The sequence below is a fragment of the Panthera tigris genome, chromosome D1 (genome assembly GCF_018350195.1).
Source record: "Panthera tigris isolate Pti1 chromosome D1, P.tigris_Pti1_mat1.1, whole genome shotgun sequence".
NCBI classification, from domain to species: domain Eukaryota; kingdom Metazoa; phylum Chordata; class Mammalia; order Carnivora; family Felidae; genus Panthera; species Panthera tigris.
The window spans coordinates 46,264,712-46,278,431 of record NC_056669.1 but is presented as its reverse complement, the minus strand read 5'-3'; the positions used below and the strand labels follow the sequence as shown (position 1 = coordinate 46,278,431).

At 33.6% G+C, this 13,720-nt stretch overlaps 1 protein-coding gene across 11 annotated transcripts in view; it reads right to left on the bottom strand.

Annotated features, from left to right (window-relative positions):
- Window positions 1-13,720, bottom strand: part of PICALM (phosphatidylinositol binding clathrin assembly protein) — a 100,638-nt gene that overhangs the window by 44,242 nt on the left and 42,676 nt on the right. For all 11 annotated transcript variants that reach the window (XM_007078983.3, XM_007078987.3, XM_007078985.3 and 8 more), the window contains exons 5-9: window positions 9,929-10,022; window positions 6,657-6,768; window positions 5,285-5,391; window positions 3,251-3,292; window positions 773-858 (exon numbers count right to left, since the gene is read on the bottom strand). In XM_007078983.3, coding sequence (XP_007079045.1) covers window positions 773-858; window positions 3,251-3,292; window positions 5,285-5,391; window positions 6,657-6,768; window positions 9,929-10,022 — 441 coding nt within the window. The remainder of the gene's footprint in view (window positions 1-772; window positions 859-3,250; window positions 3,293-5,284; window positions 5,392-6,656; window positions 6,769-9,928; window positions 10,023-13,720) is intronic.

Here is a 13,720-nt window from a genome sequence, read left to right as displayed (position 1 = left end):
TGCTAGGTTAACTGGTTTTAGTCTTGGAAATCCACTCAAAGCCCAACAGACTGATTAAAATATGTCAAATATCAATCCCATGAATTGGTATCAGAGAAAGATAATGATATTTGCTATCAGATATCCTAGGTTTGAGTCCCAGAATTACTACTGCACACTTCACTGGGCCACAGTGAGGGTTAATCAAATTTGTAGACAGGCATCTTATAAGTACAAGACACCACATGAATAAATGAATTATCACTTTTAAGAGAAATACTGACACTGTGAATACAGCTGTAAACCAAGTACTCTGTGTTATCATCTTAAGAGATGCTGCCATCAAGGGGCAACTGGGTGGCTCAATTAGTTAAGAATCTGACTCTTGGTTTCAGCTCAGGTCATGATCTCATGATTTTTGAGATTGAGCCCTGTGTCTGCGCTGACAACGTGGAGTCTGCTTGGGATTCTGTCTCCCTCTCTGTGCACCTCCCTTGCATGCTCTCTTGCTCTCTCTCTCTCAAAATAAATAAATAAACATTTAAAAAGAGAGAGAGAGAGACAGAGAGATGCTGACTTCTATTGAAGATCAGGAACTATTCCAAGAATTTACATGTATTAACCCATCTAATCCTTGGTAGCAGCCCTACCAGGTAGATATCATTAAGTTCATTCTAATATATGATTAAATCAAGATAAGGCAAAGTTAAATGCCTTGACATTTAAAAGGTAGATTCATCAACTCTCTCAGGAACATAAAAACCTGCTCTTTGCCCTAGGAACAGTAATATACCTGCTTGCAGCTGTAGAATCTTTGATTTTCTTTCCTTCCAAGGAAGCTAAATGTTGTTCCAAAGCATCAAGTAGACTGCTTGGGGCCTAAAATTGTACAAATATTAAGATTTTCAGGATAAAGAGACCATTGGTCAAAACAAATTAAGTATCACCTAACATATGAGAGGAAAAAAATAAATAGGTATATTCCTCATGAATTAACAGTGGAGCTTTGTTTTTATTATGCTCTTTTTATTACATAAGCATGACCTAGTAAGGGGTATTAATAAACATAATCAAAAAAAATTGAGACTATGTAAACACGAAACATTAAAGAGTTCTTGCAAGTACTTTCATTAAATATATTAACTTATTTGAATTTTAAATAAAAACATACTCTTAAAAGCTAGACATATCGTTGGGAATGTTTCTGGTATTTTAGTAAGTACTTGAGTAAATCAAAGTGTGCAAAGATTATTTTTGAATAGTTATTGATAAATGAAACTACAGACCAGCATCAAGAAAATGCAAATTAAAATCACGATGAGATAAAATTTCTTAACCACTAGAATGGCTAACATTAAATAGATTAGCAACATCATATGTTGGTGAAGATATGAAACAACTGGAACTCTCATATGATGCTGGTCAAAGTTCATCTTAAAAAATGATCTGATTTTTTTTTTTTTTATGAAGTTAAATATACATCTAGCTTAACTACCCAATTCCATTCCTAATTATTTATCCAAGGGACATAAAAAACTATCTCTACAAGAAAAGATTTGTTGAAGAATGTTTTAAGTAGCTTAATTTACAACAGTAAAAAATTACAAATAATCCAAAAGTCCATCATTTGGAAAATGGACAAACAAAATTGGGGTAAAAGTCACACAATGGAATACTATTCAGCAATAAAGAAGAATGAATATGAGCAATACATTCAATAATAAGGACAAAGCTCAAAACACTATGATGAGCAAAAGAAGCCAGATATAAGAATAAATACTTGCGTGATTCCATTTATATCACATTTAAGATCTAATAAAATTATGCTATTAGAAATCACATCAGTAATTTGTGTTGGGGACTAGGGAAGGACCAGAAGGGGCCATGAGAATTGCGGTGATAGAACTGATTTAAATACTGAATGGTATGCTGGTAACACAAATGTTAATTATCAAGCTTCACTGAAATGGATACTTCACTCAATTTTGTTTTAAAAAGAAAGACTGGGGCGCCTGGGTGGCGCAGTCGGTTAAGCGTCCGACTTCAGCCAGGTCACGATCTCGCGGTCCGTGAGTTCGAGCCCCGCGTCGGGCTCTGGGCTGATGGCTCGGAGCCTGGAGCCTGTTTCCGATTCTGTGTCTCCCTCTCTCTCTCTGCCCCTCCCCCGTTTATGCTCTGTCTCTCTCTGTCCCAAAAATAAATAAATAAATAAATAAATAAATAAAATAAAAAGAAAGACTGGCCTTTAAAGACTATATATCAAATCTCAACTTAATATGAAAAGCTAGTTACTTTCAAAAGGAAACGTTTTCAGTCAGTTGAAAAGGAATTGTCCCCTATCTTTAAGTGAAACAAATGCATCAGGAGCATTTACTTGCCCCAAATATTCTTTAGGATTTGAGATAAAGAGTTACTGGATTGTAGGCATCTAAATCTCTCTACCAATTATGACTTCAACAATTTCCTTCATTCAGTGTTTTCCCTCTACATGCAAAACCTTAGTATAAGAAAGATACAGTAGAAAACCAATTAAAGCCAAAAATATTAGATTATAATATTAACTTCTATGTTGAACAGAGAACACATGTATACCACTTCCCAATCCCAACATAATGTCTGCTAAGACTCCCAAAGACACTAGTATTATCTTCATTTTACAAATAAACAACCTGAGACAGTGAGAATTAAATAACTTGCCCAAGATCACTTGTCTGATACATAGCAGGAGCCAACAAAGGGTCTTTGGTATATATGACTTGAAAGTCTAGATATTAAGTACTATGCTACAGAATCCTTAATTAAAACCAGGCATTTGCTGGGGTGCCTGGGTGGCTCAGTCAGTTAAGCATCCGACTTTGGCTCAGGTCATGATGTTATGGCTTGTGGTTCAAGCCCCGCGTCTGGCTCTGTGCTGACAGCGTGTAGCCTGGAGCCTGCTTCAGATTCTGTGTCTCCCCCTCTCTTTGCCCCTCTCCCGCTCTGTCTCTCTCTCAAAAATAAACATTTTTTAAAAGTTAAAAAAAAAAAAAAAGGCATTTGAACTGTACACATTAAAGGAAATCAACTAAAGGAATGGTATAGTAATGGCTAGCTCCACCAACATAAGAAATGAGATCATAATGTTAGAAGTCAGCAATATATGTTCGAATCTGTCATAAAAAATCACACCAATCCCTTAACAGTAGTAACTGCATATTATTCATCTTTGTACCGTTCACACCTAGCAATACATATAGCAGACAGTGAAATGATATTATAACCATACACTTACCTGTGAAAGGTCTGGTATATCACCTCTGTCAATTCCAACTTGCTGTAAAAAGAAGCAGCATTGTACTTAACAAAATTATAATAAAAAATAAAAATTTAGAAAATGACATTATGGCTAGTACCACGAACAATATTCTAGATTGACTTCTTTAAAATCAGAAGACTATTTAATCTCCAGAGGGATCATTCACTATTTCCATGGGCTTAGATGTTATTTACATGGTTCTAAAAGTTGTAAAAGGAGAAGAACCAGAGTTGGAAATCCAATTAAGAGTATCCACATCTTCTGAGCACCTAATACTTAAGCTACCTTGTCACAATCTAAAAAAATCCATCACTTTTATGTGTCATATGACAAAAAGACTACAGCAAGAAAGAGAAAGGCTGACCATGAACAAGTTTCCTGGGGCATAAAAAAGAAGTTAAGGAACAAATTTGAGGATAAGGACTTTGTCTTTCTACATAAAGTATGCTTTTCCTGGCAATCACCACAGATAACAGTTTTTAAAACCCATGTTCATGCAAGTAGACCAGGTTTTATACAAATGCCAAGTGATCTTCCAACCAGGATATAACTATCTACACAAACCAATTCTAATACACTTTCTTAATGTTCGGGCATTAGGCAATTTCCAGCAAAAATGATAAAAACCATTCATACTTTTCTCGTGACCAAATTAAAAAACTTTTTTCCCTTCCTGTGGTTATGTTTCATTTTCTAATCATCCTCTCTTCCTTTCCACAGTTCGAGGGCAACTCCCAGAATGGTATCAGAAAATTTGACAGAATAATCCATAATAAGATCTTAATAGCTTATCACTAACTGATATACATGAGTCCCCTCCAAACACATTTGAAAAGGTTACTTGTACCTTTACTCAAAGGACTAAGGTCTCATAATGAAACTGCAACCCAAAGACAAAGACAGCCTCATGAAAGAATATTTTATTCCTCAGATCACACAGAGTAAATGGTCTATTTCATCTCAGACTAGAATTTACCAGAAGGTAAATAAAGGCTTAAAACTTAAGTCAGTAACTATAACTATCAAATGCAAAGAACATAAGAGGCCAAAGGGAAAAGTCAGCAAACTAAAACATTTAAAGAATTTACTGAAAACACAGTGTAAACACTACCTTTTTCTTGTTTTAGTATATGACTAACCCTAAAAAAATGGAAAAAATACATTGATCTCTTGAGGGATACTTTAAATCCAATATAAACTTCAGTAGATTTCATAAGATAGCTAACATAAAGCTCTTTTTTTCAAAAGGTCTTATGATGCTGTTTTATTTCATCTGCTAGAGAATGAAATATCACTATGGTAATAGAGCTAGAATCACCAACTTGCAAGTTCCAGATTAACTACTTTGATATAATTGATAAATGATAGTCATCTTCCAGAATTATCCTAAGGTACAGGAAGGGAAAACAAAAACACTTTGAGAGTTGCCTCTGTGCAAGCAAGATAGTGCCTTCTATGATCATTTCAGAAAATTATTTAAACAGATTTATAAAATTAGACTGTTCTACAACCTACATTCATGGTGTTCATAATCAATGACAAACAATAAATACACTAAATTCACTTCTGTGGGGTAATGAAACATTGTGGACCATGTGATTCTAGCTGCAAATCTCAGTGGAAGAAAGAGACTTGTACTCACACTGAAAATTCTCTACCATATAATAAGATAAATATGCTAAAATATATGGCTAATGCCAAACACAAAATTCTATTGCACCACTGTGTGCCACCTTCCTTATTTTAGCGAGAAATAAACAATTTAAAAATGGATTATGTTTCAATATTCAATACTGAATTAAGTATGTAAGATATATCTTAGTCAATACCATATCACATTCATAACATAACAAAGAATTCAATATAGTATATGGATATGACTGAATATATACTTTATTTATTATATTTAAGATGTGACTTTCATTTGGATAATGACTTATTTCTCTAAAATCTATACTTAAAGACAAAAAAAGCAAGTTAAAAGACCTAGTTAACTTAAGGACAGTTTACCTCTGCAACTTTGAGAAACTCTGAGATTCTTGTCATCCTAGTCAGGAACTTCTTATAGATGTCCAGACCTTCTTTGCATTGGTTCTTTTTCATATCAAAATATTTTTCTGCCAAAGGTAAATGTAAAAATACTTTTATTCACATCAAAAGAGAAAATTCAAAAGTGAAAACAAGTAATAGCTCCAAAGAGATCATATAGGTGTCTCAGAGAACAAACTCACCCTACAGGAAAAATGTCAGTGTTAAATTAGCTGAGATATTTAAATTGAATTAATACAGAGATGCTATATTAAAAACAGAAAAATCATTTGACTTCACTCATATTACTAGTTTGTTCTATAATATTTCTATAATTTTTATTAACACATTATACTTTTTTCCATTCCAAATATTCTTACTTTCAAATATTCTTACTAATAATGTATTAACACATACTACTTCCAAATATTCTTCTTCCAAATATTCTTACTAATAATATATTAACATATTAATAAAGATGGCAACTTTACCATGTCCAAATGTCACCTGGAAAGCTTATTTAAACTTATTATATGAACAGCAATAAAGAGCTTAATTTATAAGTAATTGTAGGGTGACTGACTCCCAAAATTATGTAGAAACCTTCCATTTTTTTGTGAAAAAAATAATCCCAATTTCCCTATCTTCACAGAGTAAAGCATCCCTAAATAAGTTTGTGAATAAGCCTATAAACAGCAAATTTAAATAATTTTTTTAAGTGAGGAGGGGAGGGAAAACAAGCACAGTGGAGTGAACACACTGTGGACATCTGAGACCGATACTTAGGCACTCTTTACAGACTGTTACTCATCTACTCCATCCAAATCCCACAGGAAAAAAGGATCATTTCTAGGCAAAATTAAATAACTAGGAATACACACATTCCTAAAATGCCTCAAAAGTAAAAGGCATCCTAAAAAATAAATTTTTAATCCATTTAAAATAATTATCAATTTTAAAATTAGGCCTAGAAAAAATCTATCAATTTTATAATTACAAAATTGTGACGAAGTAAATTGTGAGGAAGTAAGATTCTTCTGGGAGAGAAAATAACTTTAACTTAATTTTAAAGGGATCTTTATATCTCTAAAAATAATAAAACTGACATAAAAAAACATAAAGATATATCTACAAAACAAGTTCATCCAGCTGAACATTCTAGTTGTAAAAATAAGTATTTAATCTCTTAGCACGCGTAACTAGAAATAAAATCTTTTCTCCAAATAAATTGTTACAATCAATGAATAGCCCAAGGAGTGGTTAGGCAGCTCAAAGTAACAACTCAGACAACAATATTTATCCATATGACACAAGATAAAAAAAATAAAATGTATTCAGCTACAACAATATTTACCCAACAGGTTAATAATTCCTTCATTGTATGCTGCAAACAGTCTAATGGCATCTTTGAACAGGAGCATGAAGGCAGCATTTATTACCCCATTTGTAAGTTCATTGCTATTAACCTAGGGAAAAATTAGAAAAAAAGATGAACTAATCTTAATCTTTTAAATGACAGTGACTTCCTTCAAATTAAAATACAGTAAATGCAAATATTTAGGTGTATTAGAGAAAAATACATTTATTTCTTTCAGAGTTACATCCTAATAGTGCAAAAATGTGCCTAAGAGCTCAGATTTATGTAAAAGCCACAAACAAAAACTCTGTAACATTCAATGTAATTCAGAAGTAAGTCATAAAGAAAAAAATCCCCTCTTTCGAAATTCCTAGGCAATCACCAAGGCACAAAGCTAAGCTAGGTAGAAGAAATGTATTTTTTTTTAAATATACCTTTTTCCACTATTATAAACAAACTTACCTTCAAAATGGTTATGATATTTCTATTTCATATGGTTATCTGGGAGAATTAAATGATACACTGATCGTAAGGAGCTTAGGACAGTACCTTACACATAAAGAATCAATAGTATTATTACTAAATATGCTGTAACAAAAAGCCAGCACCTATTTATCTATCAAGAATACAGGAAAACCTTTAGTTTTATCTCAAGAAATGAAATCAAGAAGATAAACCAATGAACTTTAAGTTCTTTTTTAGATTACACAAATAACTACTACATGAAAATTCATTTTTTGGTATAGAAAATCATAAGCACAAAGTTAAATGGTAAACAACACATTGGTCAATACATGCAAAATATCTAACAAGGCTGACTTCCACTGTAGACAATCCTAATAATAAAGCAAATGACAAACAATTCACAATATACAGTTAGTAACATGTGAGAAGACCTTCAATTATCAAGTAAATTAAAATATAATAATCAATTAAATCACTAAACTATCCTTTCTTGAGCACCAGATTGGTAGATACCAAAATAATCAAAACCAAGCTATTATTCAATGCCAACAAGGATGAAGAAAAAGAGGTACCTGTTGACAAGTGACTAGGTTTAAGCCTTCTGTAATGTAAGTTAGCAATATTTATTAAAAATTTTAATGTTTATGGGAATACAAGCTGGTGCAGCCATTCTGGAAAACAGTATGGAGGTTCCTCAAAAAACTAAAAGTAGAACTCCCCTAATACCCAGCAATTGCACTACTAGGCATTTATCCACGGGATACAGGTGTGCTGTTTCGAAGGGACACATGCACCCCCATGTTTATAGCAGCACTATCGACAATAGCCAAAGTATGGAAAGAGCCCAAATGACCATCGATGGATGAATAGATAAAGAAGATGTGGTATATATATACAATGGAGTATTACTCGGCAATCAAAAAGAATGAAATCTTGCCATTTGAAACTACCTGGATGGAACTGGAAGGTATTATTCTAAGTGAAATTAGTCAGAGAAAGATAAAAATCATCTGACTTCACTCATATGAGGACTTGAAGACCAAAAAAGATGAACATAAGGGAAGGGAAACAAAAATAATGTAAAAACAGGGAGGGGGACAAAACAGAAGAGACTCATAAATATGGAGAACAAACTGAGGGTTACTGAAGGGCTTGTGGGAGGAGGGATGGTCTAAATGGGTAAGGGGCATTAAGGAATCTACTCCTGAAATCATTGTTGCACTATCTGCTAACTCATTTGGATGTAAATTTTAAAAAATAAAAAATAAAAAAAAAATTTTTTAAGTTTATGTTCTTTGATCCACCAAATTCTTTTTCTAGGCATTAAACTTATGGAATCAGGTTTATAAGTATGTAGATACACACATTAACACACACAGTATTTAGTGTATCCCTCATGTTTTTTTCCCATTTTCTGTATTGAAAAAAATCAGAAAAATTCTAAATCTCTGTCAATAGGAAGATTGTTACATACAGTGAAGGACAACACAGACCATGAAAACACATAATTTTATAAAGCATTCACAAAATACTAAGTGAAAAAAGTTTCATGGTTGAATCCTCTAATAAAAACCAAAATGAAGCATAATAGTTACATTAATCCCCTACATCCTCCACACTAGGGATCCACAACTGTTTTTTGTAAAGGGCCTGAATCTGAGTACTTTAGACTCTGCAGGCCTGATAGTCTCCATCACAACAACTCAAATCTGGTTATTACATCAAAAAAGCATCCATAGACAATACCAGTGAGCCCCGCTGTAGTCTAACAATACTATTATAGAAACTGAATTGAAATTCCAAGTAATTTTCACCTGTCAAAAATATTTTTTTATTGTTCCAACCATAAAAAAATATATAAAAATCATTCTTAGCTCACAAGCCATACAAAAACAGGCAGCAGGCCATAGTTTGATACAATCTGTCCTAGTGGAAGCATCTACAGAATTCATTCATTGAATGTTTCCTGAACATACACTCTATGTGCCACATATGCCTTGACAATGGAGACACAGTAGAGAAAAAGCAGACCTGGTCCCTGCCCTCAGGAAGTTAAAGACTACCAATTAATAGCAGAAATAAAAGAAAAAAATCTATTTCATCATGAAATTGTCAGTTTCATTCACTAACTTCCACTTATAAGCTCTAAAATAAAATATCTAAAGATAGATGCCTCCAAAAAGAACAAACTTGAAAATGCTAACACTTAACATATTAATAATATGTTAACAAATTACATGTTAACATATTAACAATAACATATTAACAAACGACAAAGCTGGCAACCTAGTTTAAAAAATGATCATTAAAACAAAAATTCCAAGGAACACATTGCTCTTTGATAACAACTATATATATAACAAGCTGTTGTAAGTGTATTTGAACTTCACTGTATTTGTTAACTGTCATATTCTGAGTTCTACGATATAGAGAAAAGTGAAATATTAAGTGGTTTATTCATAAAGAAAATCTTTACACATTTTTAAAATCTAAAAACCTTTATCAAAATACATTTTCAGATCAATCGCTTCATCTCTCCCTCACTTTCTTTAGCTTGGTATACCCTATAATTCTAGAGCTAGAGAAACACTACCAAAGAAATTAGAGTAAATCTTTAAAAATCATATAAATACCAAGTAATCCGATTTGGGACCACATTTATAGAAAATCCTTAGCCAAACAAGATATTAGTATGAAAAAACTAGGGTCGATGGAAACTTGAGAATAAAGACTCTGACCAATTCTAATAATACATATTTTTTAAATCTTAAATTTTTATAAAGTCATTTGTGTATTCAACTTACATTAAAATCAAGAAGGGCATCCATCTGATTTTGAATAATTGGTACAGTTTTAAGTAGTTTTTCTGTGTTCATTGTTCTCATCACACCATCAGCCCTATTTTACAAAAAAAAAGAACAAACTGAATTTGTTATTAAATCTTTATTTTAAGCTCTCATTTGGTTCCCTATTTAAAGAAAGAACAAGTTGCTATGAAACATCACATGTTTTTAAGTCATTATTGAACCTGAAACCTCCAGCAAAAGACATACAGGAAAAACAAAAACAGGAAACACTGTTATGTCCAACATTGAGGAGCTTAAAAAAAAAAATAAAAAAGGTGTAAAAATATGAGACATAAAAGCATACATTAGAGTCAGGTTTATTGCGTATTTTTCACATGAGGAAACCATCTGATCCTCACACTACTCATATGTAAAGGGCAGTTCTACAATTTTTTTAATTGGAAAAAAAGAAATCATTTGCCTCAAATCACTAAACAGGACATGATGAGCCAGCAACTAAACTCAAGTCTTGGTAAGCACTGCTTTATTTAAGGTATTTTATTCATGACTCAAACAGCAAGACTTGTAAGCCAGAATATTATAACTAAAATTGTTCTTTTACAAAATAAAGTCCAATTTTACCAAATCATTTTTAATCCAGCCATTAAAATATGTGATACTTAAGACGAATGTTTTTTAATAAAGTATTCTGTTAAAAGTCCCAAAATAGATTTCTTTAAATATTATTGCTTTGGGGCGCCTGTGTAGCTCAGTCGGTTGATCACCTGACTTCGACTCAGGTCATGATCTCACGGCTCATGGGTTCTAGCCCCTGTCTCGGGCTCTGTGCTAACAGCTCAGAGCATGGAACCTGCTTCAGATTCTGTGTCTCCCTCTCTTTCTGCCCTTCCCCTGCCCACACTCTCTCTCTCTCTCTCTCAAAAATAAAATAAAACATTTTTTAAAATTTAAAAAATAATAATAAATAAATTTTGCTTTAGGTATTTCTAAAAATAGATACAAGAAATATTAACAGTACCAATATAAAGAATTTTACAACAGTGGTACCAAAAACACTAGATAAGAGGTACCTGGGGCTAAAGTACACAGTGACCATCAGGCTCCATACTAAGGGCTTGATGTATGTTTTTCAAATCCTTACAAAAATTATGTAGATAGACTTCTCCCATTTTGTAGATGATCAAGTTCTATGATCAGTGAGATTATATGACTGTCTAAAGTCAGAGAACTACTGGGTGGCAGGGTCATTATGTAAATCCAGATGTAATAGACTCTAAAAGAGTGCTGTTAATAACCCTTTGTGAGAGTAACCATCACTTCTTAAAAGTGTGTAGGCTTTCCCTAATTTACAAATGACCTACTTACTTATAAATAGCCACTCTACTCTGAGCCACTACCCCTTCAATCATAACCCCAGATACCAGAAAAACAATTAAGCTATGAAAATCAACAATAGTGTTTTGCAAGACAAAATCACGTTTAAAGAACAAACACTGGACTGCCTTAGGTAGGCAACCATTATCAGCCTTAGTCCAACAATTCTCTCCAATAAGAAGTGTTAACCCATGGATGCCTGTTTCCCCTCCAAGTACTATACTCCACTGGTTGGTACCAGCTAATGCAGTTTGGCATAAGGACACCACTTGCTCTTCACAACCATTTTTTCGTTCTCATACACTTCACTCTAATTTGATCAGTCTCCTTTTAGTCTCCCTCCTCTCCTTGCTGAAGTTATTTTTGACCTGCTGGTCATTTCCTCTTTACCACAGAAGACCTGAATACTGGCTCAATTTTTCTTGGTTGATTTCAACATCTACATGGACAACCAATGCAAAATTTTAATCTCAAAGTTCCTTGACTAAAGATCCTATTCCTATGGTCAGATCATGACCTCACTGTCCCCAGAAACCACATTACCCCTACCCCACCACCAATATGAAAAAAGATAAAATTTATACATCTTATCCTATGACAATAACCTCCCAGCTGCCTTGGTCAAGTATCACCAAGGCAAAACTATTTGACTTCATCATAAACTTGAATGTTTCAACTTCTACCACTATCCTTCACATTTTTACTTCCTTCATCTAGCTTAGAATTCCACAGATCATTATTGTGATAATTACCTTCCAAATACACTCAACTCTCTTATACCTCTCTTCTTCCCTTGCAGTCACTTGGTAAATTCATAATCCTGGCTAAGCAGCTAAGTGCTGGTAAAGAAAACCACACAACAGAGCAAACTGGTAAAACTCTAAATTTCATTATCATCAACCTCAAATGGGCACTCGGCACTGCCAGCAATCCTCTTAGCCTTCTTCAGTAAATTCCTCCAAGTACTTTGAAATCTGATTCTCCCACCCTTTCTTCCCTGCCTCCCCACACCCACACACAAACTCTCAGCTCATAACTCCCAAATATTTCATTCAAAAACAGAAGATGACAAAAAGAGGTTGTCTAGTCAACTCGCCAACAAAACTACATCTATCTGGTCTGGTCCAATTCAATGGTGGAAATCTCTCTTTCTATGAAATATAAATACCATTCACAGAGGTCCTCTGGATCCCACTCTGTCACAGTCCTTTGGTTGTCTTCTTTTTCTCTAACACAGCACTGTCCAACTATCTGCAATGGTGTAAATATTCAATATGTGCACCATTCAATACGGTAGCCACTAGCCACATGCAGCTATTGAGTATCCAAAATATGGCTGATCCAATTGAAGAAACGAATTTTGTATTTTATTTCACTTTAATCAATTTAAATTTAACTAGCCACATTGGCAAATAGCTACCATATTGGACAGTGCAGCTCATTAACCTCTTCTTTTAAACTAGACCATTCCCATGAACATGCCGGCAAAGTCTCTATTATCACCATTCTTTAAACATACACACTCCACTAAACCCATATGCCCATTCACCTACCGTTTATCTCACAAAGTCAAATACACTTCTCAAAAAGAGTTCCATGCTCATTTTTCATTCATTATTCAGTTCATCTCAAAATCGGCCCCTCTCCTACCACTCCAGTTAAACAGCTCTAGTTTAGGTCATGTAGAAATTCTATGTTGCTTCTCCAATGGGTACTTGTCTAACCTTATCTGACTAGACTTCTCACAGTATTTTCTTCACTATCACTTTTTCAGTTTCTTTTCTTGGCTCCTCATCCTCTGTTCATCCTCTAAAATAAATATTGTATACCTCAAGTGTTCCTGGGCTCTCTCTTCTCATTCTGTACTTACCCCCAAGGTGATCTGTTATTTTCAAGACAGAAACCACCAAGATGCCAATAATGTACTTATACTCCTAAACGAAAACTTTTAAGTTCCAAGTTAGTATGTCCAATTGTCTACTTGATACCTCACCTTGTATAAATCACAGGCATGACAAAACTGGTATTTCCAAAACTAAATCTTTAATTTTTTGCCATTATGCCCAACACTACCCCAATCTAAAATCTTCCCAGTGAAAGGTGCCCATCTCCCCAGTGACTTACACCAGAAGCCATGGGGACAATTTTGATTCCCCTCTGTCACTAGCCTCCACAACATTTCTTTCCAAAGAACTTCAAATTTCTCAATTAAGATAAATCTTAACAGTTACCAAATACTTTTATCAGACTTCAAAACTCAATTCACAAACCCAAATGCTTCAACATGATTTGCACCAAATACATGACAATTCATATTCCAAGAAGAACACAAGTTTTATGACTTCTTAAATACATTTTAATTCAATTCAGACACTTGCTTCTCAAATATAAAAGCAAGAGATTAAAGGCTGACTA